This window comes from Pagrus pagrus (assembly GCF_965226575.1).
Source record: "Pagrus pagrus genome assembly, chromosome: 8".
NCBI lineage: Eukaryota > Metazoa > Chordata > Actinopteri > Spariformes > Sparidae > Pagrus > Pagrus pagrus.
In genome coordinates, this window is record NC_140192.1 from 27933413 (window position 1) to 27951743 (window position 18331).

General features: G+C 39.1%; 1 protein-coding gene across 3 annotated transcripts in view; it reads left to right on the forward strand.

Moving 5' to 3' along the window:
- glt1d1 (glycosyltransferase 1 domain containing 1) overlaps window positions 1-18331 on the forward strand; it is a 28151-nt gene that overhangs the window by 7181 nt on the left and 2639 nt on the right. Inside the window, exons 5-12 of one of the 3 annotated variants that reach the window (XM_084361047.1) lie at window positions 708-744; window positions 1343-1399; window positions 11918-12016; window positions 12759-12808; window positions 14780-14842; window positions 15681-15724; window positions 16171-16291; window positions 16824-16922. In XM_084361047.1, coding sequence (XP_084217173.1) covers window positions 708-744; window positions 1343-1399; window positions 11918-12016; window positions 12759-12808; window positions 14780-14842; window positions 15681-15724; window positions 16171-16291; window positions 16824-16922 — 570 coding nt within the window. The remainder of the gene's footprint in view (window positions 1-707; window positions 745-1342; window positions 1400-11917; window positions 12017-12758; window positions 12809-14779; window positions 14843-15680; window positions 15725-16170; window positions 16292-16823; window positions 16923-18331) is intronic. The other 2 variants (XM_084361049.1, XM_084361048.1) reach the window with 2 other exon arrangements.

An 18331-nucleotide genomic window follows, 5' to 3' on the forward strand; every position in this document is an offset into this window, starting at 1 on the left:
ATTACTACATTATTGCATGTGTACTCAGTAATCATTACTATATTATTATATGTGTACTCAGTAATCATTACTATATTATTGCATGTGTACTCAGTAATCATTACTATATTATTGCATGTGTACTCAGTAATCATCACTACATTATTGCATGTGTACTCAGTAATCATCACTATATTATTATATGAGTACTCAGTAGTCATTACTACATTATAACATGTGCACACAGTAGTCATCCTTAAATTATTACATGTTTACTCAGTAATCATCACTACATGATTACATGTGTACTCAGTAGTCATTACTACATTATTACGTGACTTCTCAGTGCTCATGGGTTGGGCCGTACCCATCTTTGAACTCTGCCTTCATTTTCATCTCAACTACACACCTGTATAGCTTTGTGACTGTATCTTGCACAAAGATCTGTCCACAGACAGATATATAAAGACCTGGCAAAATGTTTCTGTAGTAGTTGCTGCTAAAATGCATTTCTCCAGGACCACATTTTACCATGATGACACACACAAACACAGACTCACAAAGTGACAGCAATACTAAACGTAGCTGGTAAAGAAGCACAGTTAGTATTAATCAAATGTGACTTCTGAAAACCAACACTCAAATCATTACTGACTAATTTTAAACACTTCTGTGTTCATGTGTTGGTATTTGTTTTAACCAGAGACCAATGTTTTTTTCCTCTAAAGCTGTCCCAGAGCAGTAAAATCTATGTGCAGCCCCAAGGTAAGCTCTGCAGGATGAATATCCTCGTCTGATACTGTGCATCCCTGCCTCGCTATTGAAGTGCTGCATTAATCAGCTTTGACATTTTTTCCTCCATTATCATGCTGTCTGCAGTACAGAGTTGTATTTGCTCTTGCCATTGGCCACAGTGCCATGTAGGACAGCCCAAATCACTCTTCCATGTTGTTTCCCACCAGTAGCCTTGTTTGGCAAATAGTGTCCCTTCATAGATTAGAGGAGAGGCCTTGGTTAGCTGCATGGCTGAGCCCAGGCCACTGAAAGCTTATTTTTTATGCTTGTCACCAGATAGTGATCACACTCGAGTGCTTTTAACATGGACCACACAAAATGATGTTTGTAGAATGCTTTAAATCTATTTTACATACAGATTCCTATTGATTTTTTATACTAATAACAACTATATACACTAATCTATGTGTATATTATAAATAAATGTAATTAAGAATAAAGGAAGTGATTAACAATCACAAATCAGATCATTTTGAGTGTGTCACGTGATCAACAAAGTTCAGACAAGACTGTACTCGAGCTTGACCAAGAACACTGTGCCTTTAATTTGTCTGTGTTTATTTTGAAGGTATCCACACAGAAGTGACAGAGAAATTCTGCTGGACTGAATTCTTGAGGAGCTCAGGTACTGTCACTGCTTCAGTTTGTTTTGATTCTAGCTGTTGTATAATGTGGGCCTTTATAATCCACAGAAAGTTTATTTGTGTATGTGTTTATTTGTCAGGGGCAGTGCACAGTTTCTTAGCTTTACCAGAGTTAGCTATAAACTAATTTACATCTGCAGTCTCTGGGCAGGAGACAGAGACAACGTTTCTATTAAAAAAAGAAAGGGTAGCTCCACCAATTTTACCAATTTAAATGTGTTTACAGGTATTTGGTCTTGACAGTAGTACTCCACTGTACATGTGAAAAAATAATAGAAAGACCTTTGTGGCTCCAGAGGAAGCTGCATATAATGTGATAAATTTCCTCCAGTGATGTCACTTAGTGGCTAAGCTGCATTGTGTGATGTAGGCAGCAGGCTTTGAAAAGGAAGAAGAATGTGTGGAATAAAACAGGTGATATCTCCGGTTTTGATGTATCAATTTGATCATTGTTTTTAAATTGTCCGTAATGAGGCTAACAGTGTTAAAGGAGTGCAGTGCTAGACCAGTAGACTGCTTTTCAGAACCTGCTGCTTACATCACCCACAATGCAACTTAGTCTCTGAGCGACATCACTGGAGGAAATGTATCAGGTTACATGCCACTTCCAGCAGCTATACCTGTGCCATGTGTTTGTGACTGTTTGCAGTATTGTATGTTTACGACCTCATCCTTCTGTCCAATATTAGTCACAGACTGTGAATGCATTGCAGTGGAGCCACCACTGGGAGCTGTATAGGGAATAGGTTTATACACAACCCAACCCCAAAAGCCCCAATCAGAAAGCATACATCTACTCAGTGCTGTTTTAGATCTATCATTGCTGTGGTCAGGGAGTTTGTAGCAGATTTCCATTCATCCATTCTTTTGCCATCTCACCTATAGTCTTCAACCTCCCATTTGAATAGCCCAGTAAATATGCACTGTTGCGCTGGGCATCCCCTCCACAAAGAGCCTGGATTTTAAATTGGACATTGCAAGATGATGTCCATCCCAGGTACATTAGTGCTCATAGAGAGCACCGTAGAGAGCAGAGAGCAGCAGCCGATTAATAGCTATCCAGCCTGGGGCCATTTGTCACCACGCTTCACAACCAGTGCAAGTAATACTAATTGCCCACAGTCACTTCTACATTTGTTATACTTGAAATAGGAGTCACTACTGTTGTGGTTTTCCTCAGATGTGATGAAAGCACTGTAATCTGACTCATGGCTGTTGTTAGAGATGTAAACAATGCTCCAGTTTCTGCATGTTTGCTGTCTGATGGTGTTAATTTGTCTGAGTTATTTTTCTAGATGTGGAACAAATGCATTTAATATCAGTAAGAAAATATATATATACATTTTGACAGTGCACACATGCTCTTGATTTTTACTTGTGTTTTTATGAAATAAGGATGAGTGAATGCAGAGTACATATAAATAAAGTGATAACTAATATTGCTGCCCGTGCTTAGGGCTGGGTTAATAAATAGATTTTTCAGTTCAAATCAATCTTGATTTGAATGATCCAATATCAATTCATAAAATCCGGAGTTGATCTTTCATTATGGATGCATGTCAGGGTCCAAAATTAACACCCTTTAAGTGCCACTTGTGTAGATTTTCCTTCTGCCAAGTGAATGTTCAAAGGCAATCCGCCTCACTGAAAGATAAATGTTTGTATCAAAATGAGCATGTGATTAAACACTGTGCTCAAAATCTATCGTGACCTCCGCTATCCGTCTGTTTTAGAGTTTCACACACACAACACAGGGACAAGGTCTTCATGGGGCATTCAAGTTCATTAAAATGCACCTCATAAACTCTGAAATCTAAATGGCTAAAAGATTTGTTGAAAACGGGCAAGTGTCTTTTTTTCCCATTGTCTTTTGTTGAAATACATAGGTCTACATCTGTCATTGCTTTATTGTTCTTTCACTGTAGCATTTTAAATAATTAAATTCCAATCATAACAATGTCCCATTCATTTCTCCATATAGGCAGACTTAAACCACAAATCTACAAAACCATTCAATTTAATTAGTGTCTACCGACATGGCTTTTTCAGGGCCGATACCGATTATTAGAAATCAAGGAGACGGTCAACCTATATTTGGAACCATTATTCATTTGCCGTAAAAAATGAACAACTAGTGATGTAATGAAGATTTACTCAAGTACCATTCTTAAGTAAAATTGTGGGGCTCTTTACTTGAGTATTACAGTAGTACAGTGGTGCTTGAAAGTTTGTGAACCCTTTAGAAGTTTCTATATTTCTGCTTAAATATGACCTAAAACATCATCAGATTTTCACGCAGGTCCTAAAAGTAGATCAAGAGAACCCAATTAAACAAATGAGATAAAAATAATATACTTCGCCATTTATGTATTGAGGAAAATGATCCAATATTACATATCTGTGAGTGGCAAAAGTATGTGAACCTCTAGGATTGGCAGTTAATTTGAAGGTGAAATTAGAGTCAGGTGTTTTCAATCAATGGGATGACAATCAGACAGTCAGTGAGTACCCTGTTCTATTTAGAGAACAGGGATCTATCAAAGTCTGAGCTTCACAACACATGTTTGAAAGATCACGTGGACAAGCCAGAAGGCTATTGGAAAAATGTTTTGTGGACGGATGAGACCAAAATAGAACTTTTTGGTTTAAGTGAGAAGCATTATGTTTGGAGAAAGGAAAACGCTGCATTCCAGCACAAGAACCTTATCCCATCTGTGAAACATGGTGGTGGTAGTCTCATGTTTTGGGCCTGTTTTGCTGCATCTGGGCCAGGACGGCTTGTCATCATTGATGGAACAATGAATTCTGAATTATACCCGCAAATTCTAAAGGAAAATGTCAGGACATATGTCCGTGCACTGAATCTCAAGAGAATGTGGGTCATGCAGCAAGACAGCGACCCTAAGCACACAATTTGTTCTACCAAAGAATGGTTAAAGAAGAATAAAGTTAATGTTTTGGAATGGCCAAGTCAAAGTCCTGACCTTAATCCAATCGAAATGTTGTGGAAGGACCTGAAGCAAGCAGTTCATGTGAGGAAACCCACCAACATCCCAGAAGCTTTTCTGCACGGAGAAATGGGCTAAAAATCCTCCAAGCTGATGTGCAGGACTAATCAACAGTTACCGGAAACGTTTAGTTGCAGTTATTGCTGCACAAGGGGGTCACACCAGATACTGAAAGCGAAGATTCACATATTTTTTTCCACTCCCATATTATGTAATATTGAATCATTTTCCTCAATTAATAAATGACCAAGTATAATATTTTTGTCTCATTTGTGTTATTGGGTTCTCTTTATCTACTTTTAGTACTTGCGTGAAAATCTGATGTTGTTATAGGTCATATTTATGCAGAAATATAGAAAATTCTAAAGGGTTCACACACTTTCAAGCACCACTGTATTTGATGCATTTTGTTGCGAGTAACTTTGCAGATTCATTTTATTTTATTGTTTATAGGCTATTAATTGTGATGTGTTACCAATCAGATAGTGTTGTGAGTGGGATGTTTTGTGAGAGGATATTGTATCAGAGCCAAAGCAGCACATTTTTAAATTAGGTTATTGTAGTTTATATATCTGCAATCAGAAAAAGGCAGAAAATTGGCCCCTTTAACCAGTCTATTCCTAAATTCAATGCTTAATGTAAAAATTCATATTTTTAATAATGGTTAGAGGGTTCCGTGTACAATTTACAGCAATAGTTCTCTCAGGATCTCTTTCATATCAGAGCAAAACTGGTATTATAACTGAAATATCCCTAACTGAATTGATATCGAATCAAATCAAATTGAATCAGAAATCGAATTGAGTCAGGACCTTATGAATCTGAAGCCATCCCAAAGCCTCAGTTTTTGACAAATTGGGAGTGAGTCTCAAAAATCTTTAATATGTATGTAATATGTAAAAGTTACCTTTTCAGCTGTCATAAAGCTGTTTTTTTTTGTTTTTACTGGTTGCTCTTGGCTTTCTGCTGTCAAAAAGATCAGATGTTACACAGCCTCCTTTTGAAGCTCGACCAGCAACTTCAGACTGCTCTGTTGTGTTTGAGGAAAAACACAACATGACTGAAGTGACCCCTGCAGAAACTGGCATTCTGGTGTGACATAAATAAATCATTACTAGTATATTGTATGTAGGCTAGGTTAATGAAGGTGTACAGAGGTTTGAGTTTTGGGAATAAATGTATTTTGTGTAGCCCAGCATTGCAGGGGCACACTTTAAAAAGACCCCCACCTGTGAACATTAAAGAGGCAGAGCAACCCTCCTACCTTGCGTGCGTCTCTGTTATCCTTTGGGTGTCATGAACCCTTCGGAGGCACAGGGATCCAGAAGCTGTCAGTCTATGAAAGCCCCTTGGTATAGGTTGTTTTGGGCCCTGCTGTGTGCCCTTGTGCGGTGGTGTTAGCTGTTACATGAAGAACAGCAGTATAGAGTAAACAGAGATGCTTTGAGTCACTGAAGGATGATGAGAAACAGGCACAGGGGCTGTTGTAACCTTGTACAGTTACTCGCTCCTCAAAGAATATCATGATCATTGAATAATTTACACAGGAATCTTTCAGTGAAGTCTGTGTATGAGAGCATGATTTTAAAAATGGAAGAGGTGAGACGAGGCAAGGTGAGATGTCAAGTGCAATGCCTGGACTCATCTTCCAGTGTAGGAACATGATCAGGGAGCAGTGTTTGTGCCATGGGGGGTACGCCGTAGTTGAATATGGCCTCATCTTCCTCTGTCATTATGTATGAGTTTTCAGACTGCTGTTTCTGTATTGAAACCAAGAAATAAAGGTTACATTTGTGTAGCTTCTACTCATGCACAAAAACAATGCAGTGTGTTTTTCCAGCCTTAGTCATTTTAAATGCATATTTGCACATTTATACTTGGCCCACCCCCAAGTGTTAGGTCACAGGCACATACGTTTCTGCATTAAAATGTGCAGAGACTGTTGTTATATATTTTGTTGAGTTGTGTACTTGCATAATTCCAAAAGTTTCCAACAATGTTCAAACCCAGAAAAAGGTAAGTCAAAATAACGATGCGTTTGATTTGGTCTTATGTTGCTATAACATCCAGGAAAAGGTCAGAGAGTGAGAAAGGAAGTTGGCGTACGAGACTAAACATAGCGTGAATAATACTAAAACATTACCTTGTCGATAGACATTTGTGCCTGATTCACATCAAATAGATTTTCATCAGTAGTGGTGGTTGTTTAATGGTGTTGTCATCAGCAGCAAAATTAGTTTGACCATGAGATCATTTGTGTTTATTCCTGTTACTCGTGTACTCAAATGACAACTATGCACACCGGTTCCAGTGCGAATTATCAGTGCTGCCGTGTTCCATTTTCATTCCCATCCGCCCTGTTTGCAGAATCATAAAGAAATACACTACACTATCAGATATAGTCATTCACTTCTTGTGAATGAGGCCCAATAAGTTCCCCCTGGACCCCAAAAGCCAAAAGTCCCTTTCTGTGACCAACATGTAAAGTAATCAAGTGAATATCAGCTACATTAGCATCTTCAGTGAATCCCAGCTGCTGAGCGATCTCAAGCCATATATTGCCCTTGAGCTGTATGCTTGCAAGCAGCTGCTTGCAGCTAATGTATGTGTGTTTGAATTCAGGGCAACCTCTCATTGAACTCAGCACTCACTCACTCTTTCTCCCCTCTCCTTTTTGTAATGTTACGCTCATGAAGTTAAGTATATTTACCCTCCAGCTCCAGTCGACAGTTGACATTGTAGAACATAAAAACCCGACAATGGACGTCACCTCCACAGATCACTGCTGCAGTTTGATACCTGTTTAAAGAAAAATCCACTTTTTAATCCCAAAAGTTAAAGTAATCTCTGAGCTCTCCTCCCATTTGCAAACGACTCTGGATCAGAGCAGAACCTGATGTGACCTGATTATTCCTCCAAAATATCTAGCTCTGCACAAAACTCCGTTCTCAAGAGCTGGCTGGCTTTGAGCAGCTGAGCAACAGCTTTGTTTTTCTTAGTTTTGTTCTCTTTGTGAGACCCCCACTGGCAGGAATTACAGAAGTTAAGACAAGCACCTGCAATTTGTGCACCACCAATTTTGTTTGTTGAACATTAGGGCTGCTTTAAAACCTCACATATGCAGTAGGAAGGTTGATTATCAAACCTTTTTTAATATTGAGACTTAATGGTAATTGACCTAATATATATCATCTGTCTAGCTGTGTTAGTATCAGTGATTGTCTAAGTTACATTATTTTTTCTACGATGCTGTCATGATTTTGTCCACTCTATCTGTTCCCTCTGTCACCTTGCATCACTCAACACATTAATTGCAGCTGTTCAGATAGATGTGTGCTCCCATATCCATGCACACACATATACACACCCATATACACACTCACCACGTTCTGATTAAAGCATTAGAGGATTGTTCAGAATGCCCTCCTGAAATCAAAGGCAAGCGAACAAAAATGTGTTTTGCATAGAACTCACAGAACTGCAGAGAGAGAGGGAGAGAAGATTGCTGCTGGCACAACAAATGATTTGTACAATTTGTTTTTCTCCCCCGAGGAAAGATGAATTGGGTTTTTTCTTCCGTGAATTTCTTCTTCATTTTGACAGGTCTGTGCTCTGGTATGATTCTTGCTATCCTCCATTATTTTCCTGGATCGTGTAGTGAGGTAGTGACATGTTTGCTTCCTTTCGCTTTCTCATCCTGCGGATCAATGCAAGGAAGTTCGATACACCCCCCAGACGAAGAGCTTTTTTGACAGTTGGCTCCTTAGGATCAGGGTCAGTGCCCGGACTCCACGCCGTCATTTTAAGATGCTCTTTAATAGCATTAAAAGAGCTGCCTCAGCCTCCTGATCTGGTCTTATCTGGCAGCAGGGGATTTCACTCGACTGTCACTGTGCTTTAAGCATGTGCTCGTGTGTGTCTGCAATATTATTACCTCCGCCAAGGAGGTTGAGGTTTTCACTTTGGTTTATTTGTTGTCGGATTTTTTTGTTGTTGTTGTTTCGTCTGTCTGTCTGCAGGATTAGGGAAAAACTACTGGCCCGGTTCTCATGAAACTTATGGGAAGTGTGTAGCATGGGCCATGGAAGAACCCAATTCTGATCGAATCACAGGGCGGATACAGAAATATTATTTTATATTTTTTTATATATATATATATATATATATATATACATATATATATATATATATATTTTTATATATATATATATATATATATATATATACATATATATATATTTTAGACATTGCTAGATAGGACAATCCTTTGCAGTAGCCGATCGAATACAGGTATCTGTACTCTACTTGATTGTTGTTTTTTCTAGCAACCTTTCACTTTGACTCTCCATTTGAACACAAATATCTGTACTTTCTACCCCTTACATTTTCAAAACAGGCTTGTTACTTTAGTTTTACTGCATTTGAAAGTAGTCGATTATTTTTATTTTGCATTACACCTCCTTCCCAAAATCAGTTCATGTCGCAGACAGCAGACATAGCGAGACAAAACTATGTAAAAGACATAACAAGACAGAAACAGAGAGGTTAGTGTCTCGTATCTGCAGAGACCCTGCAGCCCTCTGCCTGGATTTCCTTATTTTATCCCTTTGTGCTGTGCTTTACCAACCCAAAATGTTGGTATTTGACATCCTGGATATGAGACTCGACAATCAACTGTCTTTGCGGTGCGTTTACAAACAGCTCGGACAAATCTTACTAATTCTACCTTTAAGTTTAATCGTCTTTGAATTATATTGATATGACGTGAGGTTCAGTTAGCTTTGCACAGAAATGGTCGGTAGAAATGTCCTTCAGAGAGATACTTTATACTTTTATACTTAGAGTACATTTCAGAGCCTGTACTTTATTACTTTGACTTGAGTAAAGAAGTTGAATCAGTGCTTCTGCTTTTACCAGAGCTTTTTCAAGTAGAAGTATCTACTTCTACTTGAATAAAGAATGTATGTACTTTTGCCACCTCTGGGTGTGAGATGGATGCTTAGAAGTTTATTGTCAAAATTAATTACATGAATGTGAAGTGCAAACTATGTAATGTTCAACTTGGATAGAACTACTAGTTTGATGATTAAACATTTGTGCATGAGGCACAAGAAGGAAACAGAGGAGGTAGATAACAGCCTGTTATCTGTCATCACCTCATTTGCTATCAGATTAGCCAGCCAACAGTGACAGGAGATATGTTGATGTTAAGCTTTTTGGAAGAAAAAGGCTTCCGCTAGCTGATGGTGTTTTATAAGCCAAAGTACAAGCTACCATTGCAGCGAAACAAATACTAAGAAAGGTGGAGAAAATGTCTGGAAAAAGTGTGCTGAAATTTGAGGGCTGGTCTGTGAAGTGTAGACAACATAGCTTTTGCTTCTGTTTGAGACGTGTTGCTAACCCTGACCCCGACCCACATTTTGGCTCGGCTCAGGTGCTCAAGCAGATCATATTCTTACTTTATTTTATTTATTTATGTATGTTTTTGCGACTAGTCAATAATAATTTAATGTGAGTACTCAGTCAGTCATTTGTGGCTGTGCTTGCATATTCGCATATCTTAAAAGATGGACTATTGGCCTTGACGGAGTGCTGCTCTCTCTGAGTGCCCTTCCTTTTCTGGAAATATTTGTTTCTCAGTTTGGCTTTTTTCAAAATACTTTTTGTTATGGGCTTATTTTATACTTCAATTAAAACCACTGTGTTTTTCAATAAAACCATTGCCTGCAGAACCATCTCAACTCTATTTATGATTTAGCCTATCCTTTTGGGTCATTGTCAATCATTAAGATCAAGAATTAAAAATGCATTTTCTGATATTTGGGCAACCCTCTAATGTCAAAATATCCCTTTACACCTGCTTGTTTTGGTGAAGATTAACATTTTTCTAATTAGCCAGCAGACCTTGATCTTAAAGTGTCACTTTTAATTTAAAACCAAGACTGCTTTCTCAGACGATGTAAAAAAAAAAAAAAACTGAGCATAATGGCTTGAAAATGTATACAATTTCTAAAGTTCTGGTCCCCAGAGGATAAAACCTACTGACATCAGTGATCCCCACACTGTTTTTATAGTGCCACCAGCAGGTCAAAATTTTAACTTATTCAGTGAAATATGTCAACATATTCTGGAATGATTGGTAAAAAATTTGATCGGGCAATCATGGTTCCCAGATGAAGTATCCCTAACTTTTCCTGTAGCGCCACCATGGGGTTGACATTGTGGTTTTAAATAAAATGGCTTGACTGGTCTGTTTGATGGGTTGCCACATAATTTGACATTCATGGATAAATTATGATTTGCCCATCCCACAAATTTGTATCTACTGCCATCATTAGGCACCTGTAGCGTACAGTGTATACTGTATATATATGTAAGTATATGTACAATTTACTTTTACTTGTACTTTTGATACTTAAAACATCATTATGTAGAAATGGGTATTTTATGTGACTTGGCGCCCCCCACGGTTTCTGAGTGTAACAACACTGTCGTAAATACAAATTCCAGGTCTGTAACAATTTGTCAGATCTGATGTAGGTGCTAACTTCTAACAAAACTCATTACGTAATCACAATGTTATGTCTTGAAACCTTGAAGTAAACATGTATGTCACGCTGTGATCCGATCCTCTCACTAAAGTTACATAGTGCAGAAACAAGTGGTAGGGGGTGGAGTGGCTGAGACAGAGACACCATTCACCCTGTTACAAGACACTGTACCATCAACATGATTTTGAAGCTGATATTTTAAGGTAAAAAAAGTTACATAATGTTGCTTCAAGTACATTTAGTATCAGGTATTTTAAGACTTTTACTCAAGTACTATTCGTAACGGGTGATTTTGTATGACTTTGGGGTTCCTTTTTACATCACTGGTTAGCATACTTACACTCCAAGCTAAGAGAAAAAAGAGAAAAACGCAGCATTTGCTTCAGGGTTGAAGATGTAGGCAACCGCTGGATCACTTTCACTCAGCGTAAACTAAAGCCTGATGGAGCGCTGAGCGAAATGCACCGCTCTCATCAGTGTTCATAAAAGATCTTTGATTATATTTTTGTGAGTGTGAGATTCTGACTAAGGTCTGGATTGGTCCTGAAAGTTGGATGAGCCAACTTAGTGGCACAGCCACAATTAAAGCAAGGTTCTCGATATGTTTGATGTTGTCAGCATGATGTTAGGTTGGCTCATTTTAATCTGAGGCCAGTCACTGAATAAATTGTCACCCGAACACTCCGGCTCTGTAGTTGTGATGCTGTATTACACACTGATTAGGCTGCAACCTTCCAATGTTTTTAACAGACTTTTTCCCTGCTGAGTGTTACAACTGTGATCAGAGAATTGTGTGAGCACATTAGTCACTCCTGTCTTATTTTCCTCATGACCTTGGGTGATGTATTGCTTTCATTATCTGCCGATGTACTTGGGACGTTCATTATGCAGTGTTTTGATATTGTGCTGCTGTCTTTCTGTGTGTCTGGCTTCTCTCCAGGTGTAAGCAGTGAGCATGTGGATGAGCTGCGTGTCTTCCTGTTGGTCTGCGGCCTCAGAAGAGTCAAGGACCCCCTCTATCTAGTGGAGTTTTTTTCAGGTAAACCATCTAAACGTGTTTAGAATCTATCCATTTTAAGTGTGCACTGGTGATCATACAATCAAAATAGTTAAGTAATGCTGCAATCTGGCCAGCTAGAAGAGAAGAGGTGTTTCTTGCTCGCATATTTTCCAGCCTGTACAACCTTTGTGTCAGGTAAACCCCCAAATTACAAACCCTTTCTGATTGTATTTCTGTTTTACCCTGTGGTAGAGGCAATGGTAATGTCATCATCAATTAGAAATGAAGTTAGATCTCTGCGGTTGAGTTTCAGCTAATTGAAAATTTATGTGAGAGTGCAACAAGATTCTTCTGACATCTCATGTTGGCCCTACAAAGGCATTTTTTCTCTGGCTGAGTCTTGCCTTTATTGTTATGATCTTATATGCACTGTATATGCTATACATTTCTCATGTGTATCCATATATTTATCTGTGAGACATGCCACCGTTCAGTGGCATCACATCAGTGGCTGCTTTTTAAATATATATTTATTCTATGTGACTCTTATAGCACACAGTTATGGTAATAAGACAGCACTAGAGGGCGTCAAATTGTATATTAATGTTTGATCTAGATAGGAGATGTGTGGATTTGTACGTGGTATATCTTGGAATTAAACTGTACTCTCCACATGCTGAATGAAATATACGGTGCACTAAGCAAGTAACAAGTCTCCCTGCTTTTGTGAATCTGCTGCTGTTCAGTTTTCCCCAACTATTGTGATTGTGTTCACTTTCAGAGTGGCATTGTGAGGATCCACAGAATGTGTTGGTCATTATTGGTCCAAAGGTAAGGCCACACTCATTACACAAATTTCTTTTCATAGCTGCCATGTGTCTCCCACTGTTTAGAGACTCTCCATACTGTTGGGATTGTAGAGAAACCATCCCTTGGAATTCCAGCGGCCTCTAATTGGATGTAGCAGAGATACTGGCTTTAGATGTTTAGCTGGAATTAACACTGGGAGGAAATGGTCTGTCTGCAAACAGGGCGAGGGTCAGCAGCAGCAGCAGCAGCAGCGATCCTGTTTCTTTCTTTATCTGTCTGGCTGACTGCTTGATATACTAATGCACTGCTCACTCCAGAGTAGCACTTGCCTTTGATTAGTGACCTGTGCAGAGCAGCCTCATTTTATACACATGGATGGGCAGATTACTGGAGATGTGTTGGTGTAAATTACAGCCAGAGCAGCTTGTAGCCCTGTCACACAGCATCATGTGCCTGTCTTGTGCGGCATTCCAGAAGACATTAAAGGGACAGTTCACCCAAAAATGAAAATTCAGTCATTATCTCCTCATGCTGATGGAAAGTCAGGTGAAGTTTTGCAGCCCACAAAACATTTCTGGAGCTTCACAGCGAAACAGCATTGTAGAATTCTCCTCAACAACTGAAGTAGCTGGGGACTTGTTTTAGAATATATAAAAAAAACAACCTAACAAAACATAAAATGGCTCCATACAGCTCGTCCAGCTTAATCAAAGTCTCAGGAAGCCCGAGAACCCAAATTAATTTGAAAAGGTGTTATTAACGCCCTTGATGCGTAGTTGGGCTCGTGTACCCTATTCAGCCGTTATTAGCTTAGCAGTTACAGTGAACAATGAAATGGCACCATACAGCTCATCCAGAATATTCCAAGTCTCAAGAAGCACTGAATTCCCAAATTAATTTGAGAGCATTTTATTTATACCCTATTTTTAGATGAAACCTTCACTGTAGCTGCTAAGCTAAAAGCGTTAGCCCTCACTCCTCTGAAGTGGGTGCACAAGCTTGACCGTGCATCAAGGGTGTGAATAGTCTTCTCAAATCAATTTGGGATCTCAGGGCTTTCAGAGACGTGGATTACACTGGATGAGCTGTATGTAGACATTTCTGTGTTTTTTCAGTTTTTTTCTGTTTTCAAACAAGTCCCGAGCTACTTCAGTTGTTGAAGGAGAATGCTGCTACTCTGTTTTGTTGTGAAGCTCCAAAATAGACGATGACTGATTTTTCATTTTTTGGTGTGCTGTTCCTTGAACTATACATACAGTATACAGGCTCTGTGGCTTCATGTAGGTCTAATACTTGGAAAAACAAAATAACTGAGCTCTTTAAACATGCCATGATTTACCATATTCATAAATCAAGTAGTTCAGCAAGACAACCAAATCAGAGGAGGGATATTTATATTTTCAACATAATATTTCTTTAACTGATGGGTTTCTGTCTGCTACATACTGCAGATATTAGTCATATTCTGGCCAACAGCAGCAGCTTCAGTTCTCCTACAACTGTTCTTTTTCTCCAATTTGTCTCATTTATTTGTCTTTCTGTTTGTCTTCATCTTGTCTCCCCCTTCACAACTTGCTTTGATGTGACATGAGTTTACAGTATTTTAGTGCCTGTTCTTTCTTTCAAACAGTGGTGTCAGGCAAAAGGTATGTTCTGCTTTAGTCTTGCTCTGAAACAACTCAATTAGACACGGCCAGGGGCTTATACACGCTCTTACTGTCGCTTCTTGCTCTGCTCGGCTTTGTTGTTGTTTGATGAAATGGTTCAGCGGAAGCGGAGACGTATGATTCATCTCGACACCCCTGAATCACAGTGGAAGCCTGTTTGTTTGTTTATCTGAGAAATGGAAAGCCATATATTGTTATTTTTATTCCAATAAACATGTTTTTGTTTGACCACCAGATCCTTGTAATAATTCTAGGATTCCATCTTTGGTTAAACAAAAATAGAATTGATAGATTAAGAGAGTTATGATGAACTGTAAATCCACAGCTACTTCATTCAAGTGATAAGCACCGTGGCTTCACAGCATCTGTCATTAAGAGGAAAATTCAGGTCAGTTTGTCAGCGATGACACATTTCACTCTATAACTGTACGTTGTGCAGCATAATCTGCATTATTACTGATAAAATCGATCTTAAACTTGTTCCTAAAATGTAATGTGTAATGTTAGATTAAGCTTTTGCACCAGATATTTGCTGATTAAGAAAGAGAAAATATGTGGAAGGACAAAACAGGGTTGCCATTATCACAAAACAGGAAATATATGACAGATAGAATAGAAATGAAATAAAAGAATGAAAGCATTAACATCTGCCTTCCCCTTCTTACTGGTCACGTATGTGCCAAAGGTTTCCTGTGGATTCACCATGGGACAGTAGAGAATCAGTGCTTAAATCATTTGTTTGTTGTAATACAGCTTTTATCATGATCTATCCCCTGCTGGTTTTACAGTGTCTGCTAAATCCCAGATTAGACTGTGCTCCAAAACTATTCTCAGTCTATATTCTTTGATTTTAATGCATACATGCTTTACAGCAGATTGCATTTAGAAATTCTTTCAGCTGTAAAATGAGAGAGAATAAAGTAGCAGCTTGCTTGGCGGCATCTTTGACCTAAATTGCTATGCTTTGACTTTTACTGTGGGCAGGCTAATGCACGCAAATCCCACATTGCAATTAATCAGATTGGCCACCCACCCACCCGACCCTGACCCCAATCTCTGAAAATACAGGATTTTCATAGAATGATTTGCTCATGATAGAAATTATTAATTGTGTCATTGTTTATTTTATCCTCCCGATTAAGTCATTGCTGGCATCCTTGATAAAAACAGAGCTTTTAACAGCCAGGAAACGGCTTTCACTTGTCTTTGTAATGTGTCTGACTTAGATTGATCCTGTGCTCACTGCTGAAGTGGAAGCCTTTGTTCAAAGGTAAGACTCTTTTTTTCATCAGTTAGCCTCAGATCTGCCAATATTTTACTCAATATTTTTATCCTCAGAGAAATCTGAAGCCTGCTTTTCCTTCTATTCATCTCATGTGGCACAAGAATTACCTAAGCAAATGTAATTCACGTGCATCTTGATATAATGTGAACAGAATGAAATTCTGAGGGGAGGGTCAAGTTCTTCTTTATTTTTGTATCCGCCCTCCCACTCTTAAGTCTTAGCTGATCTTTCAGTTTATCGCCAAGGGCCCTGACCACAACAAAGATCTTTGCGGCAGGAAGATGCCCTCTCTCGTTACCTGGACTCTCTGTGCATGTCACACATAGCGCGGTCGTGTTTCCTGCCCTGAGCTTGTCACTGCCCTTTAGCATCATTCACGCCTGTGTGAGCCCTGAGTCACGCAGAACTGAGCTCTGCCTATGCTTCTGCAGAACAGCAGGGGTCTTCTTGGCCCAGGAGAGGAGCCAACAGGAGCTTCACGCAGCCATGAAAAGGTGCTTCGCTTTTCTCAACAGCTCCGTCTCAGAGGGCATGTCAGCAGCCATCTTGGAGGTAAACATCTTCAGGGCTCATGGGTAACAATTCAGCTGTTAACTCAGCTGTGTCTTTTTATAGCTCGTGCATTGTGGTGCACAATATTATTTTGGTAATAAGTATTTGATTTATAGAGAATTTGCCCTTAAAAAGTTCAAACCCTGTGAATATTTACAGGAGTTTTTATCTCACTGTTTCTCACTCAGCTATGCTGTTATCTGACCACTTCAGGGACAATTACCCAAATTAATTGCTTAACTCCAATCTTCCCATTCCTGAGTGAGCAAAACCTGCAAATCCACTTAATCTCTTTTAAAGACTGTCGTTTAAGACAATCCACAGTAGGCTTAAAGTCTGATTAGTGTGTTAGCATGTTTCACTCAGCAACCTGCTGAAGGTATTATCTGATATGGATTGTTAATTCTGTAAGTGAACTGAGGCACCGAAGAGCAAAAGAGCCAAGCTGTACAATTTTCAAGGTGCTTAAGAAAAATAGAACGAGTGAGTAACTTTAGTCTTTTTAATCTGTTTAATCTCTCTTCTCTGGCAGGCCATGGATCTCGGGGTACCCGTGTTGGCCAGGGACATTCCAGGAAATGCAGCCATAGTGCAGCATGAACTCACTGGCCTGCTGTACTCGTCCCCTCAGGTATACAATGACAAACACTGACCAGGTGACCATATGTGTTAAGCCCCATTAAGCTCTAACACTGACAGTGTTGATGGACTTGTTTTACAGCACGTGCAGCTACTCCCGTCGCCTCAAATGACCACAGTAGTACTTAGTGCTTGATAAGTTCTTTTGAAGCACTCTTTCAAGATGTCCCCTTCCTGAGACAGATTTGTCTGAGTAGGAATACTTTTTATAATTTTGTAAAACTTTGTACTTGAAATTCTCATCATTAGTCCAGTCTGAGCAGGTACAAATATATAAAAAGAGGCTGATATTTCCTCAGGTGCTTAGATTAGAATCAATAGATGCAGCCCTGAGGGACACAGCAAAGATCCCACATTTCCCCACAGTGATGCAACACATAGCTGAATGCAAGAAAGTGCAGCTGCCATGAGAGCTATTCAGTCGGATATTTAATACGGCTTGATCACAGGCGCAGTTTGCGTTGGCTCTGGGGGTTCACTGAACCCCCTAGTGGCTGTGACCATAAATGCACAGAACTGATATTTTACAGTATTGTAATGCCTTGCTCTAAAATAATAAAGGTAAACTAATTATGTGACTGTGACAGAGGAAACGTATCAAAGGAAACAGAGTCAAACTTTTAGCGTCTGAAATAAACATTTTTTAGAAATGGACTGCTTTACTCCAAACAATTTCACTGTATGAACCTGGGCAGTATATGTGACCTCTTGCACATGTATGGGAACACAGAACATGAATGAACATTCAATCCTGACCAATGCTGTAGGCATGTTGGAGATTTAAATAATCAATAAAGTTAAGCTGCTGTGCCTTGTGCGTAAATACGCAGCAACAGAAGACACGCTGCTGTTGAGCGACCGCTGCAGGTAAAGTAATATTTTCCTCGTTAATGATATATTTTTCTTACACCCGCAATCCATCCACTATTAATCATTCTTAATTTTTTTTACCCGACTAGCCCAATCCGCAGATTATCTGCGGCGCCTATGGCTATCTGTGATCCACTTATCACTTTTGCAGTAATAGCAAACATAAGACTTTGTTTGCAGTTTACGGCATAATCAGTGAAGACCAGAGGTGGCAAAAGTACATACTGTACATTCTTTACTCAAGTAGAAGTACAGATACTCTGAAATGTACTCAAAGTATAAAAGTAAAAAGTATCCCGCTGAAGGACATTTATTAGCCATTTCTGTGCAAAGCTAACTGAACCTCATGTCATATTAATATAATTCAAAGACTATTAAACTTAAAGGTAGAATCAGTAGGATTTGAACAAGCTTTTCCTACATGCACCAGAAAAAGAAAGTAGATTGCTGAGTCTCATTCCCAGGATGTCAATTACCAACATTTTGGCTTAGTAAAGTGTACAGCAAGCACAGCAAGTTAGAAAATCAGAA